At 39.2% G+C, this 19,883-nt stretch overlaps 2 protein-coding genes across 4 annotated transcripts in view; both read left to right on the plus strand.

The window, feature by feature from the left end:
* si:dkey-119m7.4 (uncharacterized protein LOC560629 homolog) overlaps positions 1–2,696 on the plus strand; it is a 28,011-nt gene extending 25,315 nt beyond the window's left edge. The window contains exons 9-10 of the mRNA XM_041805967.1: positions 2,311–2,523; positions 2,615–2,696. Of these exons, the coding sequence (XP_041661901.1) occupies positions 2,311–2,523; positions 2,615–2,696 (295 nt within the window). The remainder of the gene's footprint in view (positions 1–2,310; positions 2,524–2,614) is intronic.
* Positions 2,697–18,342: 15,646 nt separating this feature from the next.
* Positions 18,343–19,883, plus strand: part of fynb (FYN proto-oncogene, Src family tyrosine kinase b) — a 156,396-nt gene continuing 154,855 nt past the window's right edge. For all 3 annotated transcript variants that reach the window (XM_041804577.1, XM_041804579.1, XM_041804578.1), the window contains exon 1: positions 18,343–18,484. The gene's annotated coding sequence lies outside the window, so the exon portion shown is untranslated. The remainder of the gene's footprint in view (positions 18,485–19,883) is intronic.

Raw genomic sequence — 19,883 nt, forward strand, 5'->3', positions numbered from 1 at the left:
GTTTTTCAGATCATTGTCCTAACCTGTGTGCTTGAGTTTGAGGTCATGGATGGACATTCTCCTACAGAAATTTCTGGTAGAGAGCAGACTTCATGGTTCCGTTAGTTATGGCAAGTGGTCCAGGTCCTGAAGCAGCAAAGCAGCCCAGACCATCCCACTACCACCACCATGTCCTATCAGTCAACAAAATATTTTTTCCAAAAGTCTTGGGGATCATCAGGATGTTTTTAGTCAGTTGTGAGAGTCTTTGTGCTCCTTGTTGTCAGCAGTGGTTTTGTCCTTGGAACTCTGCCATGATGCCATTGTTCTCCAGTCTCCTTCTTATGGTTGAATCATGAACACTGACCTTAACTGAGTCCAGTGAGGTCTGCAGGTCTAAAGACAATAGCATGCAGTGAGGTTTCAGTCAGGGCCAGCAGTAACCACTGGATTTAACAGGTCTGGCAGTAATCAGGAGTGGGTGTAAAATGCTAATCATTGCACTGTTTTTATTTACATTTTACACAGTGCCCCAACTTTTTTTGGAATTGTTTGTTTTTATATTCTTTTATTTGAGCTAGGATGCTGTGTTATCAAATCTAGATTTTATCTGCAGACTGCATCAACTGAAATAACTTAGAGCACATCTTAAGAGATCTTAGTCAGACATGTAAAAAGAAATAGACCAAATGTGTAAAAAGGGATTAAAGAGTAGATTAATTCACTATATGAAGCAGTAATCATTGCCACAGCTCAGAAATAGGATGGTTTAAAACACATCTGGGAAAATCAGAGGCTTTCACTCATGAATTGAAATGATTTTAGTTTTGGCTCTCTTCAGTCTGTCAGAAAGTCGGTCGCCTCTGTGAGCAGCACTTAGGCATTTAGGCATCTAGGCGTGACCGTGTTCTGATTATTTCTTAGTCCTACAGCTGTCTTCTTCCTGGAGATTTACAGGCCTGAAAGTTTCCAAAGGTCAAGGTTTTTCAATGTCACTCTATATAATATCCAGTATAAAGAGGATTCATCCCATCGACCACATACATGTATGGATTTAATTATGTAAAGGCATGAGACATTAAAAGCATCACAGTTTGAAGGAGCTGAAATCATAGCTGAGGAAATATCTGGGATGTCTGTGTGTTTGACATATTTTGTTTTTCAGAGCAATAGATTCAAACCAGATGCTGGAGCATCAGTGTGAGGAGCAGCAGAGTTAACGTCTGTGAGCAGATCACTGACATAACAGGATGCTGCAGCTGCAGAATGACTGATAATGTTCAAATCAAGCCTTTGACTTAAACATGTAGGCATTCCGTGCAGGTAAAACCTTGATAGCACAGAAGATCTTGCAAATTTTTCATGGGTGCAACCCTCATACTCAACTCTGCTGCTCATTCCACATATGCATGCTCCTTATAAATGTGGCACCATTTAAAAGAGGGATAAAGAAGTTTTCCAACAGTATAAGATTTATTGCAAACAAAGAAATAATATAGCAACAACATTTTTTGTTCTGACAGCGTCAATTAAGCAGTTCAACATTTTAACTGTAGTCAGACTCATTTGGGCACTCGTCATAAAGCAGTTATAAAATGTAATTTTTGATATAGAAAGAGCCCCCCTTTTTGGGACTTGTGCAGTGGCCAAAAAACTCCAAACCTTCCTGTAGGAGTCAGAAACCTTTAACAGGACTAGACTTCCTGTTACCAGTAATCTGCTGGGTCAGCAGTAAAGTAACAGATGACTTTTGTGGGTGAAGTTACTCTTAGCAGATTACCTGGACTGCAAAATCAATGGGTTGTGTTACTTATTAGCATGGGCGTAGCACAGGGGGGAAAGGGTACTGACCCAGGCCTATACCAGGGAGGGGCTCTTGAGAAGCCTGAAATGAAATGTTTTTATTTTTTCTTAATAATTAGTGTCATTATTGAATCAAAAGCCATTAAATGAATCAGTCAACAGTCTGCAATTTGCATCAAATAGAGTAAAATACAGTATTGGGGGGGGCCTGTTCCTCCCTTAAAATGTCCAAATGGTGTAGTCCAGCGCTGAAAAATAATGCAAGTAAAATAAATGTAACCATAGTAAAAATATTAATTATTGATGGGGGAAAAAGGTTCAAAAATACATTAAATGCATAGATATTTGTAAAAATTACACAACATTCGTTGCTTGGCTAGCTGGTTAAGGGGGGGGCTTTGTTATATTTTTTCTGGGGGTTCAAAATCCCTAGCTACACCCCTGCTTACTAAAACAAAACAAATCTGACAGATCCTAAAAGATCCCCAACACTGTTAACATCTGTGTTCACTCCTGTTCCCCTCGCAGGCAGAACGGGATCGGGATCGGCTCCATGTGCGCTCGGACCGGAGGAGTCCTGGCCCCCCTGTTGTACTTCCTGAAGGGCATCACTCCTCAAGCTCCCATGTTCCTTTGCGGCATCTGCCCTCTGCTGGGCTCCGCCCTCACCCTGATGCTGCCTGAGACGGCCAACAAGCCTCTGCCAGACACCATCGAGGACGTAGAGGGCCCCGACCTCAGGTCTGACTGCTACACCATATTATTTTAAAGGAACAGTTCACACAAATCATCCAACATGATCATTTGATCTCCATCTCTCTGTCTCTGTCAGTGAGGAGGATGGTGATGTGAAGACGGTCGTCCCTGACTCTACTGTAAAGAAAACGGACGCCGTCTACATCAGGACGGACTGATAACAAAGTCCACTAGAGCTGATAAAGCAGGCGAAGTCAAAGACAAAGTCTGTGTGTGCATCAGTGATCAGACTTTTCTATACCAGTCACTGCACAACATGCAGGTCTTGAATTTTTATACGAGAGTTGCAGTGTAAGTATTTTACTTTTTTGTACTAATTTTGTAATAATGAGTGTTTTTATACAATATCGTTGATGGGTTTTTTTGTTTGTTTTTTTTCATTTTTTTTGGTTAAACTGTTGCTGAATGTTTTAAAGGACAAAGCATTTTCCATCCTGGTATTTGAACCATGACTTTCTTTGAGAGATTATTTCTAAGTAGTGCTGGATAATTGATGCAATGGTTGATGTTTAACTTCCATCAGAAGCACTCAAACCATAAAAGATGCCTTAATTTACATGAAACTATCCACATGCTGCTATAAAGTTCAGGTTGTTTCATTTTCACTCTCAGCTCTCAGCCAAACTCACATCGGTGTGACTTCAGTGTTTACAGGGGTTTTATGGTCCCTCTTTTTATGTCTAAAAAATAAGAGAGTCAGAGAGTTTTCTTATTTCTCCAGTGTGCTGGCAGTAAAAATGTTGATGGCTTGAAATATGGTAACCCGGTGTTTTTTGGAGGCAAATGTAACCAGTTAATCTTGTTATTTATTCTCTTGACACAGCCCAACATTCACAGTTCTCTCAGCTCTGTTTTTATTAGGATAGATCAGCCTTTTCCAAGCTGAAGTATGCTGTGGCCCAGTAAAAACCCATAAAATCCTCTCAGACTGACCAAAACCCTCAAACAACCTCATGACCATCAAAGTATTACCCTCCATATATTATTTTATATACAGAGAATCAAGATTTGGAGTAAAGCATTTGGGGAGTCAGAAAACAAAGTTGATGAGTTTGGTTTTGATGAGTCACTTATTTTCCTTTCCAGTATTCATGTCTGTTAACTTCATGACTCAGCAAACCCTCCACTTGAAATGTATTATTTTAAATTGCATAAATATGCAAAAAGTATTTCAAAATGTGTCAATAATTAAGTTTATGGCTTTTAAATTGAAAATGACCTTTCTCTGAACCTCCAGGGTCCACAGTCCAAAATTAGGTAATCACTGGGCCAGAATATAAAGTTTGTTTTTAAATGCTAAGCAGTGATTTGTTAATTTAGTTTAATAGTTTTTCTGCTAAATAGGTGCACTCTTTGGCTCCCTGTTGCAGACTGGACGCGAGGTGCTCATCTTGGTTGAGGCACAGTGTGACTGATTTTCATTTCAGTTTGCATGTAAATAAGTCAGAGCTTTTACACTGCCTGTGTTGATGCTGCGTGTCATGTGCCTGATATGCACATCTTACACTGAGAATCTAAAGAAAAGAGGGTTTGCCTATTTATTCAACAAGCCAGTGGTTCTCAAACTGGGGTCAGGGGACCCCTGGGGGTCTGCAGGCCACAGCTTGGGGGTCTGCGAAATAATTCAAAATAAATCATTAAAGTAGTGCCATGTCATTAACAGCACATAAATATTCAGTGTTTAACAAATTTATCAGACCACCCTAACCCTAACCAAAGTAAGGTTTATGCCACAGCTGCCCTAAATTAACAGCATTGGTAAAAATTGGTAAAACCAAAACCATTTTTTATGTTTCTGCAATGGTTAATACACCAATATGTAGAAGCTCTTTAACCCAAATGATATTTTTAATACTAAAATATTATTATTGTTGTTATCCATGAATTTTGAAATTGACTGATTTACAAAAAAACTGAAAAAATAGTAAAGACATTAATATTTCTTGATTAATATTTCAAATTATAGTTATTTACTTACATTCCTGAAGAGAAAAATGAGTTTTAGTGATTGAATGTTATGCTTGATTAATGTCTGACTTCTCAGAGAAGCCCAGTGAGCCGGCTCAAATTTGGGTGAATTCAGTTTGAAATTCCTCATTCCTGTTCAAAATGGTAAAACGTGGAGAGCTCACTGAAAATGAAAGAGTCTGCAATAAAGCACTTCATGATGCTGGATGGTCTCTGAGACAAATATGACAGGTGGTCTAATAAATTTGTTAAGCACTGTATATAGGGACCACAGACCATAAAGCAACCATACTACACCAGTGACTCCCACATAAGTCAGCTTTGGGCCAATAAAACTCAGATGCAATGAGTGACATGAAAACCCTGATGAATTCCACAAGCGTCAGAATGTGTCAGTCTAATCGATTTATTCTCTAAACTTCTATCAGTGAAGATTTTTGTTTCCACATCTGTAAAATGTGTCATAGATAAGATAAACGCAGTATGAATGCACTTCCAGTTTGTGCTTTTCAAAGTAAAAGCCCAGCGTAACTGTGACATGCTGCCTCTGTCAGAACAAAATATTTCCTGTTTAAGAAGTTTTTAAATTTTAAGTTCAACTTTATTCATAAACAAAGTCTGACAGTTACATTCATGAAATAACCACATGGCAAACATTACAGCCTGAGAAACATTTCATTTATAAAACAGACCAAGATCAGAGGTCTAATCCTGGACTAACTTATGTATAAACCTGTTTCAGAGGTAGTTACACAATCAGTAGCTTGCTTTAGCTGTGTTAGCTTTAGCTAAAGCTAACATAGCTATGCTAGCTACATAGTTGACATTTGATGAACTGTAGCAAACATAGCTAATGCTACTGTAACTCAGTTAGCTACATAAGTTATGTATCTACATAGCTAACGTAGCTTTTAGTTAAACATTAGCTTTAACCAACATAGTATAAGCTGAAGTAGCTAAAGTAGCTTTGTTAGCTTTTGCTATCTTAGCTGCATAGCTCTTTTATGCGAATAAATCTGGATTTATGAGATTTGCTAAACTGTAAAAGGCAGACAGTCTTCCGCTACTTTACCTACATAATGTACAGTAAATGTATGGAGTCATTATTGTTGCAAAAAACAAGATTGCATTTTCAGATGGTTCTGATTTTTCATCAAACTTTACATTAAAACCTGTTGTTTTGCTCAAAATTGCCTCTTTGTGCTTAGAGTTTCTCTGTGCTCTAAATGTCTGTTTGCACTCCAATCTTTACATCCGAGGTTATAGGATCGGCAGGGTTTGTTTGTTTGTTTGTTTGTTAGCAACATAACTCAAAAAGTTATGGACGGATTTTCATGAAATTTTCAGGATATATCAGAAATTGCACGAGGAAGAACTGGTTAGATTTTGGGAGTGATCCAGATCACCGTCTGGATCCAGGAATTTTTTTAAAGGATTCTGTACTATTGGGAGATAGGGCTAATGGCGGGGGTCTGCGCTCTCCGAGTGCTTTTCTAGTTAGTTTCTGTGCTCATGCTTAAACCATTCTCCTCTCCATCAGGTAACTTCTGCTTATTTCAGACAAGAACACTCTACATTACCATTTTGTGTAAATGGTAAAATGTAAAAAAAATGTAAATGCAGAATGGATCAACAGTTTTACTTGGTGAAGGCTCTGCTTTAAAGATGTTCTCTGGGTTAGTCAAGCTGCATGCTTTGACTTTCCTGGAATCACAAAGCTAGAAGCCCCCATATGGATGGATACATTATTAATAATGTGTTATGAAAACAATAAAATCAGTTAGTTTTAAAGCAATAAATCCAGAGTAGTGGGAATCTGAATATGAGGGTGCAACAACAATTATGCTATAAAAGAGGAGGCTGGGGTGGAGGAGGTTAAACTTTGCCAGCAGCAGCAGTGTGATACATCAGCGTTAATGCAAACAGGGATTAGAGAGAAGTGCGTCATATTTAAATGGACCGTGTTAAGAGACAGAGCTGTGATTGGCCGTGGGAGCTGGGAGGCGATAATTAAGATCAGCTGATGGCTGCTTGGCGTGTGACCACCGTGTCCTGCATCAACTAATGCTGAGCTTCATATCAGAAATTGCGACTCTTAAAGAGGCAGTTTTTAAGCACAAATGCAGGTTTTAAGGGAACGTTTCAAGAAAATCCAAGCCCTAAATCAACAAGTAATGAGTGTTGTGACAGTAATGACTCCATAAATCCAGCCATATTACAATAATAGTGGTCAGCTTTTCCCTTCAGTTTTATGTCAGTAGTTTGTTTTCTAACTATTCTGTTTCAACCCACTATTACCAACCCTAGCTCTTCTGCAAACACAGTTAGCTTCAAGTTGTCAGAAGTGTAGTCTGTGATCATTCTCTGCCAAAGAAAACACTTTCTGCTGGTTAGTTTTCATACATATGCAAACAAATGGATCCACACAGCCTGGACAGCCTCAGGATGGTATTAACCACCCAACTGATAATGGTGTTTTTCAAACAAATATCCATTTCTGTCAATAAAAATACAAATATTTCAGATCATTTGGCAGAAGCTGACCTCAAACCAAGCCTTTCTAAATTGCTTGTGCCTTTAAATGACTATGCATTAGAACTTACAGTTTACAACGGCACTTTTTGCTTTACAAACTACATTTTAAATGACTTTAAGCCTTACTTTCTCATTTGTATGTTCAAGAAATTGTTTTAATGGATTCTAACTGAGAAAAAAGCATAATAGATCTTTATATGCCAATATTGTCTGCAAATATCAGCCAACTTACATATCATCCCAGCCCTTGTGCTTATACTGATTTTTGTATATTTTGTACATATTTTTTCTTATATTTCTTTCGTGTAACATCTAAAAACATGTGCCATGTACCTCTTGAACATTGTTGAGTGCCTGCTCTGAAAGTCTTTCCTCTACTCCGGCTTTTAAATCTAGGATAACAGAGAGGTGTGACTGAACAAGCTGGCTGCACTGACTGTTTCCTCTCTCTGCCGTTAAACTAAAGTCCTGGCGCTGGATTATCAGACAGTTAAAATGATGATTTGTGGGGTAAAACTGTTCTCTGGTGCTTACACATATCTATGATCCGTGTCTTTATTCCTGGTCGTCATGTTTACAGTAACAGCCAACAGCAGGAGGAGGAGTCTGTGGGGAAACGCTGACCCCTACTGGTGCTCCCTGAATGTTACATCTCCTCTGACAGCTCAGTGAAAACTTGAAATAATGTTTCAGTGATGTTTAAACGTTAGACTTGGACTTTAACAGGTTGATTTTTTGATGCTGTGTTACATTGTGTTCATTCGTCTTCTTTTTGAACAGAGATTTTGCAGAAAACAGGTTGTGACTTGTGTTTTCATGGGAAATGGTTCTCTGTACCGTAACGACTGATTAGCAGAAATGCTTTTCCATTAAACAATCAGTCTGTGTGATGAGGAGGCTCAAATGAATAAATAAAGGCAGAGGGAAGCCTGGACATCCTGTGGTTTGTGTTTTTTATGTATTCTGTGATAAAACTTAAGCACAGTTCACCTTTAATGACTAAAAATACACGAGATCGCCTGCTTTGATGCTGTATTAATAAACTGTAGTGATTTCTTACCTATTAAACATCTAATTGTGAACATCGCAGCTTTCCACATCATTCAAATCATAGACAGCTGCTTATTTTGAGATAAAAAGACAGTTATTTTACTTTTAACCTTAAAAGTCTACTTCTGTGAGAAAGTCACGTCCTGGAAAAGCACTTTTCTTTTTCCGTATCTCATCACTGCTAACAAGCAGTGTATCATAAATGTGCCACAAACTTTCATTTAGACCCAGGGTGAAATCAGGGACGGTGGACAGATTTATGAGGTCCTTCTAAGCTGTGTTTAACTTATACATAGCCCCATTTTCTGATGTGCATCACGGTGTTCCAGGTCACATGCATAGATAAGGGCAGTGCAGTCAACATCAGAGTTAACAGTCGTTCTGCCACTGCTGCTGCAGAAAGTTAATACCATCAGTGACCCGCCATTTACACACAATAACAACAACCAGGCGAGCCTGCAGGATTGGCTGAGCCCCATAAAAACCCAGAGCATGGGCCATCCACAGGCCTGATTTACTGATATGCATGCATGTTGAATCTGAAGCATTGGTGCTAGCATCCTGGCTCACCGCTATTTTATTTTAGAGCAGAAAATTATGACAAGCTACTATTGGATTATGATGTTTATTCATGCCACTATTAAAACACTTGTAAACACTTTTCACAAACTTTTTTGCTCATTGTTGCCACTTTATTTCATTTTAAGCCCAGTATTTCCATGTTTAACTGATTTTGCTTTTTTAAACCATTCTTGTTACTTTATCTAGCTGTTTTGAAACTTTTTTGCCTTTTTAAACCCATTTTCTTTTTTTTATTTGCCCATTTTTGACACTCTTCACCAACTTTTGCCACTTTTTGACCCCTTTTTACTACTTCATCTTAAAATCATGTTTGCCAATTTTTGTGATATTTTAAACTTTTTAGACCTTATATGGTTATTTTTCCAACTTTTTTTTTCACCTTTGACCAATTTTTTACTTTTTTCTATTTTGCCAATTTTGCCTTTTTAACCCATTTTTACCACTCAGCCCATTTTTGCTGGCATTTAACTTTTTTTTGCCACTTTTTAACCACTTTACACAATTTCCCACACTAATTTACAACTCATGTTTCTACTTATTAACCCCTTTTACTACTCTATCACTTTGTAACCCATTTTTATTACTTTATATCTCCCTTTTCTGCAACTTTTTTTGCCACATTAACCTGTTTTGCCACCCTTTGCCCATTTTGGCAATTTTAAACAATGTTTTTATCACTTCTGTGACCACTTTTCACCATTTTCCACCCATTTTTGCATTACTGTTCCCAATTTGTTAAAATTATTTAACTCTTTTAACTACTTTATCACTTTTAACCTATTTCTATTACTTTAACTGGCCCTTAATGCAACTTTTGTTTTAACCGCATTTAACCCATTTCAGTCTCTCTTTTCCTAGTTTGGCACTTTTAAATTTTTAATATTCTCTACTTTTTTTTTTTTACTGCTTTTTACCATTTCCCATTAATTTTTACATTTTTGTCACCAATTTCTGCCTGTTTTAACCTCTTTTCAAAACTCTTTTTTGCCACTTACAACCTATTTTTGCAAATATTTCCTCATTTGTCCCTTTAAGTGGTCTCATTCCTTCTTCTTTATTTTCTGGCATCCTGATATTTGAGCACATCATGGTTTAAGCTCTGAAGTCTGATACTATTTTATAATCAGGGTTAAGTTCAGTGTTTCCATCCACACTGGTTACATAAAAATAAAGAAGGTCATTTTGTTTCAAGAAAAGGAGTTTACATTTTGAAAAAGGCTATTTTGTGTGACAGAATAAATACATAAAATATATAAAATTCTTTTTTAATGCTTTTATTATTCAGGTACAAATATGTATGTGTTTGAGGGCAAGCCCTGTAAAAGGATTGCTGGCTGAGGCGGTGGATTATGGACTATGATTCCGATTAGAGAATCAAGGCACTTGGAGAGAGATCTCACTTGTCTTCCTTTAATGAAGATTGTTGGGCTTTACATCACTGTACAACATATGTGGGTATGTGTGTGTGGTCTGAGAACAAAGAAAGGCAATAAAATGTATTACGAAATGTTCAGCTTATTGTTTAACAGCTAAATAAATAAACATTCCTAAATAAGCTGCCATATTAACATATGAATTTAAGATCCACCGGTTGTATTCCCAACGTATGTGAAAATTGCTACTTAAGCATAATACAACAACAGAAATGCAACAAACTGTACAAGTTAACATAATGCTAGCAGAAGCAAAGCATGCTTAACAGCATGGTAGCCTTATATCAAATGTAAACCACAGTGAATAATTAAACATTTAAACTTCTATGAACGGAAGGCATGGTCACAATCACAACAATAAACTGAGCTGCAATATTGGCATGACGAACAAATATTAATCATTGAGCTCTCACTAGCATTCAGAATTAGCTGTGGTGCTAGCAAGAGGCAAAGCTAACAACAGGCTACTTAGCTAACTAAATTTCACACGACATATTTCCATGCTACTACACAAACTGGAATGTTGATCAAATATCCATAACTTAAGTTGAAAGCACTTACATTTCCTCAAGAACGCACACGTGATATGGAAAACACACAGAAAGTCCATGCGGCTTCACAGTCCGCTCACTAACTGGTGTGCTGCTTGTCAGTGTGACTGAGCATGTCCTGACTAGTTCAGATCGTGTTCGTGCCTTTTTTCACCAGCAGATGGTGGTGTTGGACCTTTACCTGTAGGGCTTTCTCACAGTATGGTTATTACAGCTTAACTTCTACTCATATTAGTTCAGTGCTGTGCTGCCAAGAATGTCCATAGCAGAAGACACAGAATTTTGTTGATTTGTGGGGAAAGATGGTCAAAAGTTTTTATTAATATGTAATATATGAGTAAAAAACAACACTGAGATATTTATAATATTGTTTTTATATTTAATGAAACTTAATCAAAGTCCAGACTTTAACTAGACCACTCCAAAACCTTCATTTTTTTTTTTTATTTTATTTTTATATTTTTTTATCCATTCAGAGGTGGACTTGCTGGTATGTTTGAAATCATTGTCCTGCTGCCTAACCAAAGTGCTCTGAAACTTAAGGTCGTGAACTGATCATGGTCCCATCAGTTACAGCAGCTGGTCCAGGTCCTGCAGCAGTAAAGCAGCCCCAGACCACCACACTGCCACCACGTCTGACTGTTGGTACGATGTTCTCCTGATGAAATGCTGTGTTATTTTTACTCCAGCTGTAACAGGATGCACACCCTCCAAAAATTTTGTCTCGTCAGTCCACAGAATATTTTCCCGAAAGTCTTAGGGATCATCAGGATGTTTTTTTGTCAAATGTGAGACGAGCCTTTTAGTCTTTTTGGTCAGCATTAGTTTTGGCCTCGGCCTTAAAAAAGACCTTTGATAAATCATGATTTACTTAAAAAAAAAAAAAATGAATTTATTCAAACAAGTGCTCAGCTTGTTGAAGTCATATCTAGGATCCTGAGTGCAATGTAGTAAAATAAAAGCTCAGTATCATCCTTTCAGAACTGCAGTCTGGGCGTCTCACAAGGTTCCATTCTTGGGTCACTACTTTTTTGTCTAAGCATAAAGCGCAGATTTACACCTGATCCCCATGCAACCTGACAGAGCTTGAGCAGTTTAGCAAAGAAGAATGGAGCACAACTGCAGTGTCCAGATGTTTCAGCCTCATTAAGACCTTTCCACAAAGACTCAGTGCTGTGATTTCAGCCAGAGGCGCTCTACTAAATACTGACTTGAAGGGTGTGAACATTTGTGCAGTTATTTACTTTGCATCACATATTTCTATTTAACTGGCATAGAAATCTATTTTCACTTTGACATTAAAGAGGGTTTTTTGGTGAAGAAGACATATTATATTGCCCGTGATTCATTTCTAAAATCATTAAAAGGGTAAACCAACATGTGCAGCATTTTATAATTCTTCTAAATGACCTAAGTAAAAATCATGAGTATCCTAAGCATGACACACTTGTTGATAAATCTGTCATGTGTTTTGCATCCTCCCAGGATCTTTGAGCTCCCCCAGTGGTGCCCTAGCCCCAGGTTAGGAACCAGTGATATAACCCTGAAAAACGACTGCTCTACCTTATGCACTTGATGTTTGTATAAGTCCGTTCTGCAGATGGATTACTAAAATGTATGTACATCCCTCGACAGCAGGTGTAACCTGATGAAGCAGATTATATTCTTGATTTTGACAGACCGGTGATGTTTAGTGTGTGACTGCTGCCAGAGAGGAGCAGCTGTGGGTTATGAGCTTTGGGAGGACAGTGGGGGGTAGAGGGGCTGTCAGCAGTGAAAGAGAGGTCTGCAGACATCAGACACCAACTGTCCCCTCAGTTAACTGAGGGTCAGATCAGGCAGCAGTGACTGGAACTCCTCTGTTCTTCTTTCAAAGGTGTGCCACGCGCTGTCTGCAGCAGGAAGGACGAGCAGGTTTGAACTCCGTTAGAAACAACGTAGTAAAATCAGCAGCCCATGAAGACAGAGGGGTCTGTCCTTTTGAGTTCAACCCTTAACAAAGTAAAAGAAATACTGATCAGACTTTTGAAGAAGAGACTCAAATCTGCAAAGGAGTGACCATGAATTTGCTCTCAGGGTCTGGATGCTGTGGATGAATCTGCCAGAAAGGCAAATTTGACATCCCTTCCAGAGCAGTGGCCGAGTCTAGAAGTTTGAGGAGCAGAGGTGAAAATGATAAACAGGGCATCTGCTGTACGTGGTGCAGCACCAGCACACCAAAAGTCAAACGTTGCTCCACTCAGAGGGCACCAAAGAGGGCATTTTCATCAGTATTTGCAAATCTAATTTTGGCAGCATCAGAGCAGACAAAGTCTCGCATCTCCCCTAAGGTCTTTGGCACCCCCTCTGGGGGGTCCCGGACCCTAGGTTGGGAACCAATGCTATAGAGCAGGCCTATTTAATTGGCGGCCCGGGGGTCACATGCAGCCCAGAACCAGCCCCCAAGTGGCTCAGCCTGAGGTCATACCAGAGATGCAGAGGGCAACCTGTTTGCAAGTTTTCATAAATTCCCACAGTATTTCAGATTGTGAATGCAACACATCCTGACTGACTGACTAAAGTAGCCAGAAGATACCGAGTACAAAACATGTCCTTTCCACTGTAGCTACAACTGTGCAAATTTAGTTTTTATGCACTTTAAGACATGCCTGGGTAAGATGTGACCAAAATTATTATTATTTACAGAATTTCATTTTATTTTTTTCATTTTATTTATTGTATTTTTATTCAAGTTAAAAAAAAAAAACATTTCTACTGCCTCAGGTTATGTTCAAAGACAGCTCTGTTGTTCTGTTTTAATGCACTTTTTGATGTGCTTTTGTCATGTTGCCAAATTTAAAAGGGAGACTATGAATAAAAAATGCACATTTCACATCAAATTGATTTGTATTGGTTCCAAATGTGACATGACCAGCTGCTTACTGGGGCCCAAACATGTCTAGCCCAGCTACATTTCTTGATTTTGACATTTGGCCCAGTTGAATTTGTAACTGAATAGCCCGTCTCTAGAGGCACTGCTTGCCAAAATGTAAGGCAGGAAACTACTTTCAGAAGGGGATCCCCCAAAAAACAGACAAACTTTAAACCTCAGCAAAGGTATAGCATAGCTAAAGATGTGCAAATTTGACAATGAAAGTAGGAAGCCCCCCTAAAGGGGCCCCTTCTTACTGCACTTACATTCCAACACATCTAATGTGAAGACACACATTTTGGATTTCATTTTACAGGGTCTTTAAAGAACAGTGGAGGTTGTTGGGGGATAGAACTCCAAGGCAGGTTGGAAGAAGAGCCAAAAAAACCTCTTTTTCTGCTATGAAAAGCTTTCAGTGTGGATCTTTGCTCTTGTTCTAATAAAGAAATGTGGCCCAGTTTTGATAAAACTGTCGCTATACTACAGCTACATCGGAGCTAAATGCTACACCAGTGGCAGCCACTGCTTTCAGCTTCCCGTACAACCACGTGCCTCGTCCTTTTCGAGTGAAGCTGATTGGTCAGGTCTGATTTCAAAACCGGCACAGTGGTTCTAGATTGGATCTTTGCAAAATGGATATGCCTGATGATAGATATGGAATCAGAACACGCCCCTTTTTCCTGACATGCACTTTTGACCAAACAGCTCCATGGCCCTCCTCTGGGTCCCAGTCCACCAGTTGAGAACCACTGGGTTATAGTCATTGAGAGCTTGTAAGAAGTTGAACATAAAAAAAGATTTACAGCATTTGATATTATCAGAGGTGCCACCAGTCATCCATGCTCTAACATGAACATTTGCATGTAAAGAGAGCTGCTCCAATAGCTTAGCTTCTTACAAACATAACCTTCAGGTTATTTAACAGAAAACAAGAGAAACTTCAGGTAACATTACCAGCTGAATTTTGTATGATGGATGAAAAAGCTCTTTTGTTGTTGACATACACTATATTGCCAGAAGTATTCGCTCACCTGCCTTGACTCACATATGAACTTAAGTGGCATCCCATTCTTAATCCATAGGGTTTAATATGACGTCGGTCCACCCTTTGCAGCTATAACAGTTTCAACTCTTCTGGGGAGGCTTTCCACAAGGTTTAGGAGTGTGTTTATGGGAATTTTTGACCATTCTTCCAGAAGCACATTTGTGAGGTCACACACTGATGTTGGACGAGAAGGCCTGGCTCTCAGTCTCCACTCTAATTCATCCCAAAGGTGTTCTATCAGGTTGAGGTCAGGACTCTGTGCAGGCCAGTCAAGTTCATCCACACCAAACTCTCTCATCCATGTCTGGACCTTGCTTTGTGCACTGGTGCACAGTCATGTTGAAACAGGAAGGGGCCATCCCTTCATCCCATGCTGAAGCATTCAGAGTTCCTTTCACTGGAACTAAGGGGCCAAGCCCAGCTCCTGAAAAACAACCCCACACCATAATCCCCCCTCCACCAAACTTTACACTTGGCACAATGCAGTCAGACAAGTACCGTTCTCCTGGCAACCGCCAAACCCAGACTCGTCCATTAGATTGCCAGATGGAGAAGTGCAATTCGTCACTCCAGGGAACGTGTCTCCACTGCTCTAGAGTCCAGTGGCGGCGTGCTTTACACCACTGCATCCGACGCTTTGCATTGCACTTGGTGATGTATGGCTTGGATGCAGCTGCTCGGCCATGGAAACCCATCCCATGAAGCTCTCTACACACTGTTCTTGAGCTAATCTGAAGGCCACATGGAGTTTGGAGGTCTGTAGCGATTGACTCTGCAGAAAGTTGGCGACCTCTGCGCACTATGCGCCCCAGCATCCGCTGACCCCGCTCCATCATTTTACGTGGCCTACCACTTGGTGGCTGAGTTGCTGTCGTTCCCCATCGCTTCCACTTTGTTATAATACCACTAACAGTTGACTGTGGAATATTTAGGAGCGAGGAAATTTCACCACTGGACTTGTTGCACAGGAGGCATCCTATCACAGTACCACGCTGGAATTCACTGAGCTCCTGAGAGCGCCCCATTCTTTCACATATGTTTGTAGAAACAGTCTGCATGCCTAGGTGCTTGATTTTATACACCTGTGGACATGGAAGTGACTGGAACACCTGATTTCAATTATCTGGATGGGTGAGTGAATACTTTATATAGTGTATTTCCAGCCAGCTTCCTTCAACTGATATGAAAGTGTTGTTTCTCATACAGACAGAAGATGGAGCTCTAAGCATGAGTTTAAAACCAGAACACATGCTGAACCTCAAACATCTACACATCCCTATAAAAGAAATAAAGTTCACAAAATGAAAGCAGCCCTTCCCCCACTGTATCTGAAATCATGAAATTAGGATCTTTCAGACAATACAACCATAAAGTTAGTTTCTAGGCAGCTTCTGTTCTCTATCACACCTTTTGTTTGTCTTTTATTGTTGTTGTAAACTTTAAGAGTTTATTTTTCCTTCATCTTTTTAAATAAATCTTTCTGAATTTGTCTCACAGTTTTAGATCAAACACGCCTGTTATAAAAATCAACACATTTACCTATACTAACACCGTTCCACCCATCGCTCTCTCTGTGCTGTTTTCTGATTGGTTGGGCCACCTGTCAGTCAATGTACAGGCCCGCTGTGCGCACTTCACTTGACACTAACAGGCTCGGAAATTCGGCATATGTTTCCCCCCATCACAATAAAAGCTTCAGTCTTTATAGAATAGAAGAAATTAAACTGGTTGATGATTTAACAATGAAAGTCAAAATTCCAGTGCAACAAGATGGAAGCAGTACAACCAACCAGCTCAACTAAACATGAGCAAGAAAAACAACAAGGCCATAAACGTGAATAAAAAAGAGGAGACAGAGTCTTTGTGAAAGAGAAAATAAGGCAAGAAAGATAAATAAGAGCCATGAAGCAGCTAAAGACACTAAATCAACAACATGAAATAGAAAATAAGTGGGGAATAAAGAGAACTAAATACTGAGAACAATGAAAAATAATAATAATAATAATGTAATATTCATGTTCAAGGCTAACATACCGCCCAGCCAATGAGCAGATTTCATCCTGTTCATGAGACATTTTGGGTAGACCAGATAATTTGGAAAAGAGAGTTACCTAGGTCAAAGAAATAAGCACAGTCCATGAAACACATAACAACTTTACGTCAAACCACTGCTACATGATGATTAAGAAGTTTTGATGCCAAAGCACCAAATGATTCAAATCTCTTAAAAGAGCAGCAACTTCAAAAAGGAAGAGTAGTTAACAGCATGTAGGTCTCTGTGGGTTCAGGACTATACAGACCTACAGCGTATGCTACAGCACAGAGTTGACCATTTTATACAAGTGGAGATACAAAATATATCAAACATAATAATAATAATAATAATAATAATAATAATAATAATACTTCAATATCTTTATTATTAGTAGTAGTAGTAGTAGTATTGTTGTTATTATTATTATCATTATTATTATTATTATTATTTGTATTATTATTATTATTATTAGCCTATTATTTTTAATATTATTATTATTACAAACTAAATTTTCAGATTCAAGTACTAAATGATCAATCAAATCAGCTTTGATGTAAATTTGAAGTACACATTTCAAATGTTCAGTGATTACTTAAAAAAATGTTCAAAAGTAATAATAATATCAGGTCTCTACTCATAAAACTGTTTTTTTTTTCACCATAAGAAAATTGATGCTCTGTTTCAGACTTCTGTAAAACATCTTTACTAAGTATTTCAGCTTTCCTGAGGTGATGGAATAGACCATAAATAACATAACCGATGTTAACACTTGGACGTTTGACACTTTCATTAAAAATGTAGCTCATTTTGAATTTGACAGTAGAATAAAATTGGAGGCATAAATGGTGAAAGTAGAAAGAATTGCCTCTGATGTTTTGTTTAAAGGACGGGTTAGAAAGCTCTGTTTTCACCTCCTGTTGGCTGCAGCGGGTGCACAATCTGTCTTCTTCTTCTTTTTTTTTTTTTAAGATTTATTTTTGGGCCTTTTCATGCCTTTATTTGATAGAGGAAGGACAGTGGATAGACTCGGAAATGGGGAAGAAAATGGGGAGAGACATGCCGTAAAAGGCCACGGGCCAGATTCGAACCTGGGCCACCCGCATACATGGGTAGCGCCTGAAATCACTCGACCATCTGCACTCCCCACAATCTGTCTCCTTACGGGATCCCGCTTTGTCTGTGGCAGATTCTTTTTCCTTTCATACCCAGTCATGTTAAAGGCATGTTCCCAATTTACCTTATCAGTTACAAAATGCTCCTTCAGCTGGTTTTCATTATTACTTCTTATTTTTTCAGCTATTCTGTTGCCCTGTACTTACTTTTTTGAAATATCTTGCTGACATCAAATTCAAAATAAGATATTTTTCATGAAAATGGTAACATGTATCAGTTTTAACATCTGATATTTTAAGTTCTGTTGTGACTAAAATATGGGATTATGAGATGCTTTGTTTTTATTTATTTATTTTACAGCATCTCAACACGGGAATTAGGGTTATAAGATCCAGAATGAAGCGTTGTTTAGTTATATGAGTGGTTGAATTCCTGCACAAATGTGGGTCGTGATTTCTCTTTGAGGAGGTGGTGGTGGATTTTGATGGCAGACCGGTTGAGAACGACTTCTTGAGACTGATGGTGATTTTTCCTACAGCCCGTGAAGGCCTCCGTGGCTTCATTGTGGCCCTGCAGATCTAACGCCATCATCGCACGCAGCGGCTACGACGAGCAGCAGCGACAGCAGAGCCAGCACAGCAGCTCTCCGTTATTCCTGTCCAATCATTCACTTATTGCTGAGATGGATTACACTGCTGCGGATTATTAGAGGCGTTTGAACTGGTAAGACACATTTGATTCATTTTATTCCTTATTTAACCCTCCTGTGCCTCCACGGCCGAATGAATTACTTTGATTTGATTGGTGTTATCGCTATTTCGGAGGTTTTTTCCCTGCACCCAAAGGTGCTCACTGAGCCTGTTTTCTATCTGAGGCTCCTGTGCGTGTCTGGGTGAGGCTCTGTGATGATAACGGAATCCTGTGTGTGCATGAATCCAGTTTAATAGCAGCACACACAGCAGCAGCGAACATTACGGCGGGTTAATGAAGAAACAACACCCCGAGCTAATTAAACAAGTAGGTTATCCACGGTCAGAGGCTCCAAGCCAAGGACTAGGCTGTGTTTATGATCATTAGAGGCTTCTGTGCAGCTTTTTGACGCATTGCTTTTAGATCCTGTGCTCGGTTGTTTACCTCCTCCTCCCTCCTCCCTCCCCCCCCACTTTCCCCCCATCACCATCATCAGCATCACCTATTGATGCTCATGGAGTCAGATGAAGGACACAACCTCACACGACTAACAGAGGCTCTGGTATCTCAGGGTCTGTGCATGCAGCAGCTGAAGCTGGAGAACTTTAGAGGAGTAGGGTGCATTCCTCCACATGAGGAGGTGCAGCTGGAGCATGTTGGCATCACTTGAATACAGTCTGTCTAAGCTGTTGGCTCTTGTTGTTCCTGTGGAGTTTCATCCACATTGTAGGGGAGCGTTTGCTCTGTTTTTGGCATCATAATTAGGGTTAATTGCTCTCATTACCTCCATCACATCTGAAACAATGACAGGCTTCCCCCATCCTTTCTTCTTCACATTTGAAGTGTAATTGCAGACGTTAATCTCAGACTTTCTGGTTTCAGAATCAACTTAATTGGTTTTAATTGCTAACCACTGGCTCTATCTTGTGTCAGCTTCACCGCTGTAATGACTTAGGCTCCATTTACAACATGCGACAGACAGGAAGATGAGCCTATTGTTATGCATTTATTTTACTGTATATTTGTTTGATTTATCCGGGTCAAGCAGCTGTGTCAAGCACTGGGAAAAGTAACACATTTGAGTACTTCTCTCGTTCCACATCTCAGTTTTACATCTGTCTTTGAATGTGTCGCCTGTACTGTCATCCTTCAACCTAGTTTCCCACTCATAATCTGCAACTCTGCAGCCAACTAGGGCTAATTATCCATTAATTGTGGTGCAATTAAGGTTTTTAATTAGTGCATACTTTTCCCCTACCGATAAAGTAAGCTCCATAGAGAGCTGCATAATGCTGCAAACCACGGCGACTGTAGACATGTCAGTACATGACTTTTATCGTCTTTAAAAGAAAACAACTCAATGCTCTTCTTTGTTCTACTTTTAACAAAGAAATATCATCAAGTTTTGATAAAACTGGCGCTTTAGCAGCAT

Source organism: Cheilinus undulatus, linkage group 14, assembly GCF_018320785.1.
Source record: "Cheilinus undulatus linkage group 14, ASM1832078v1, whole genome shotgun sequence".
Taxonomy (NCBI): Eukaryota; Metazoa; Chordata; class Actinopteri; order Labriformes; family Labridae; genus Cheilinus; species Cheilinus undulatus.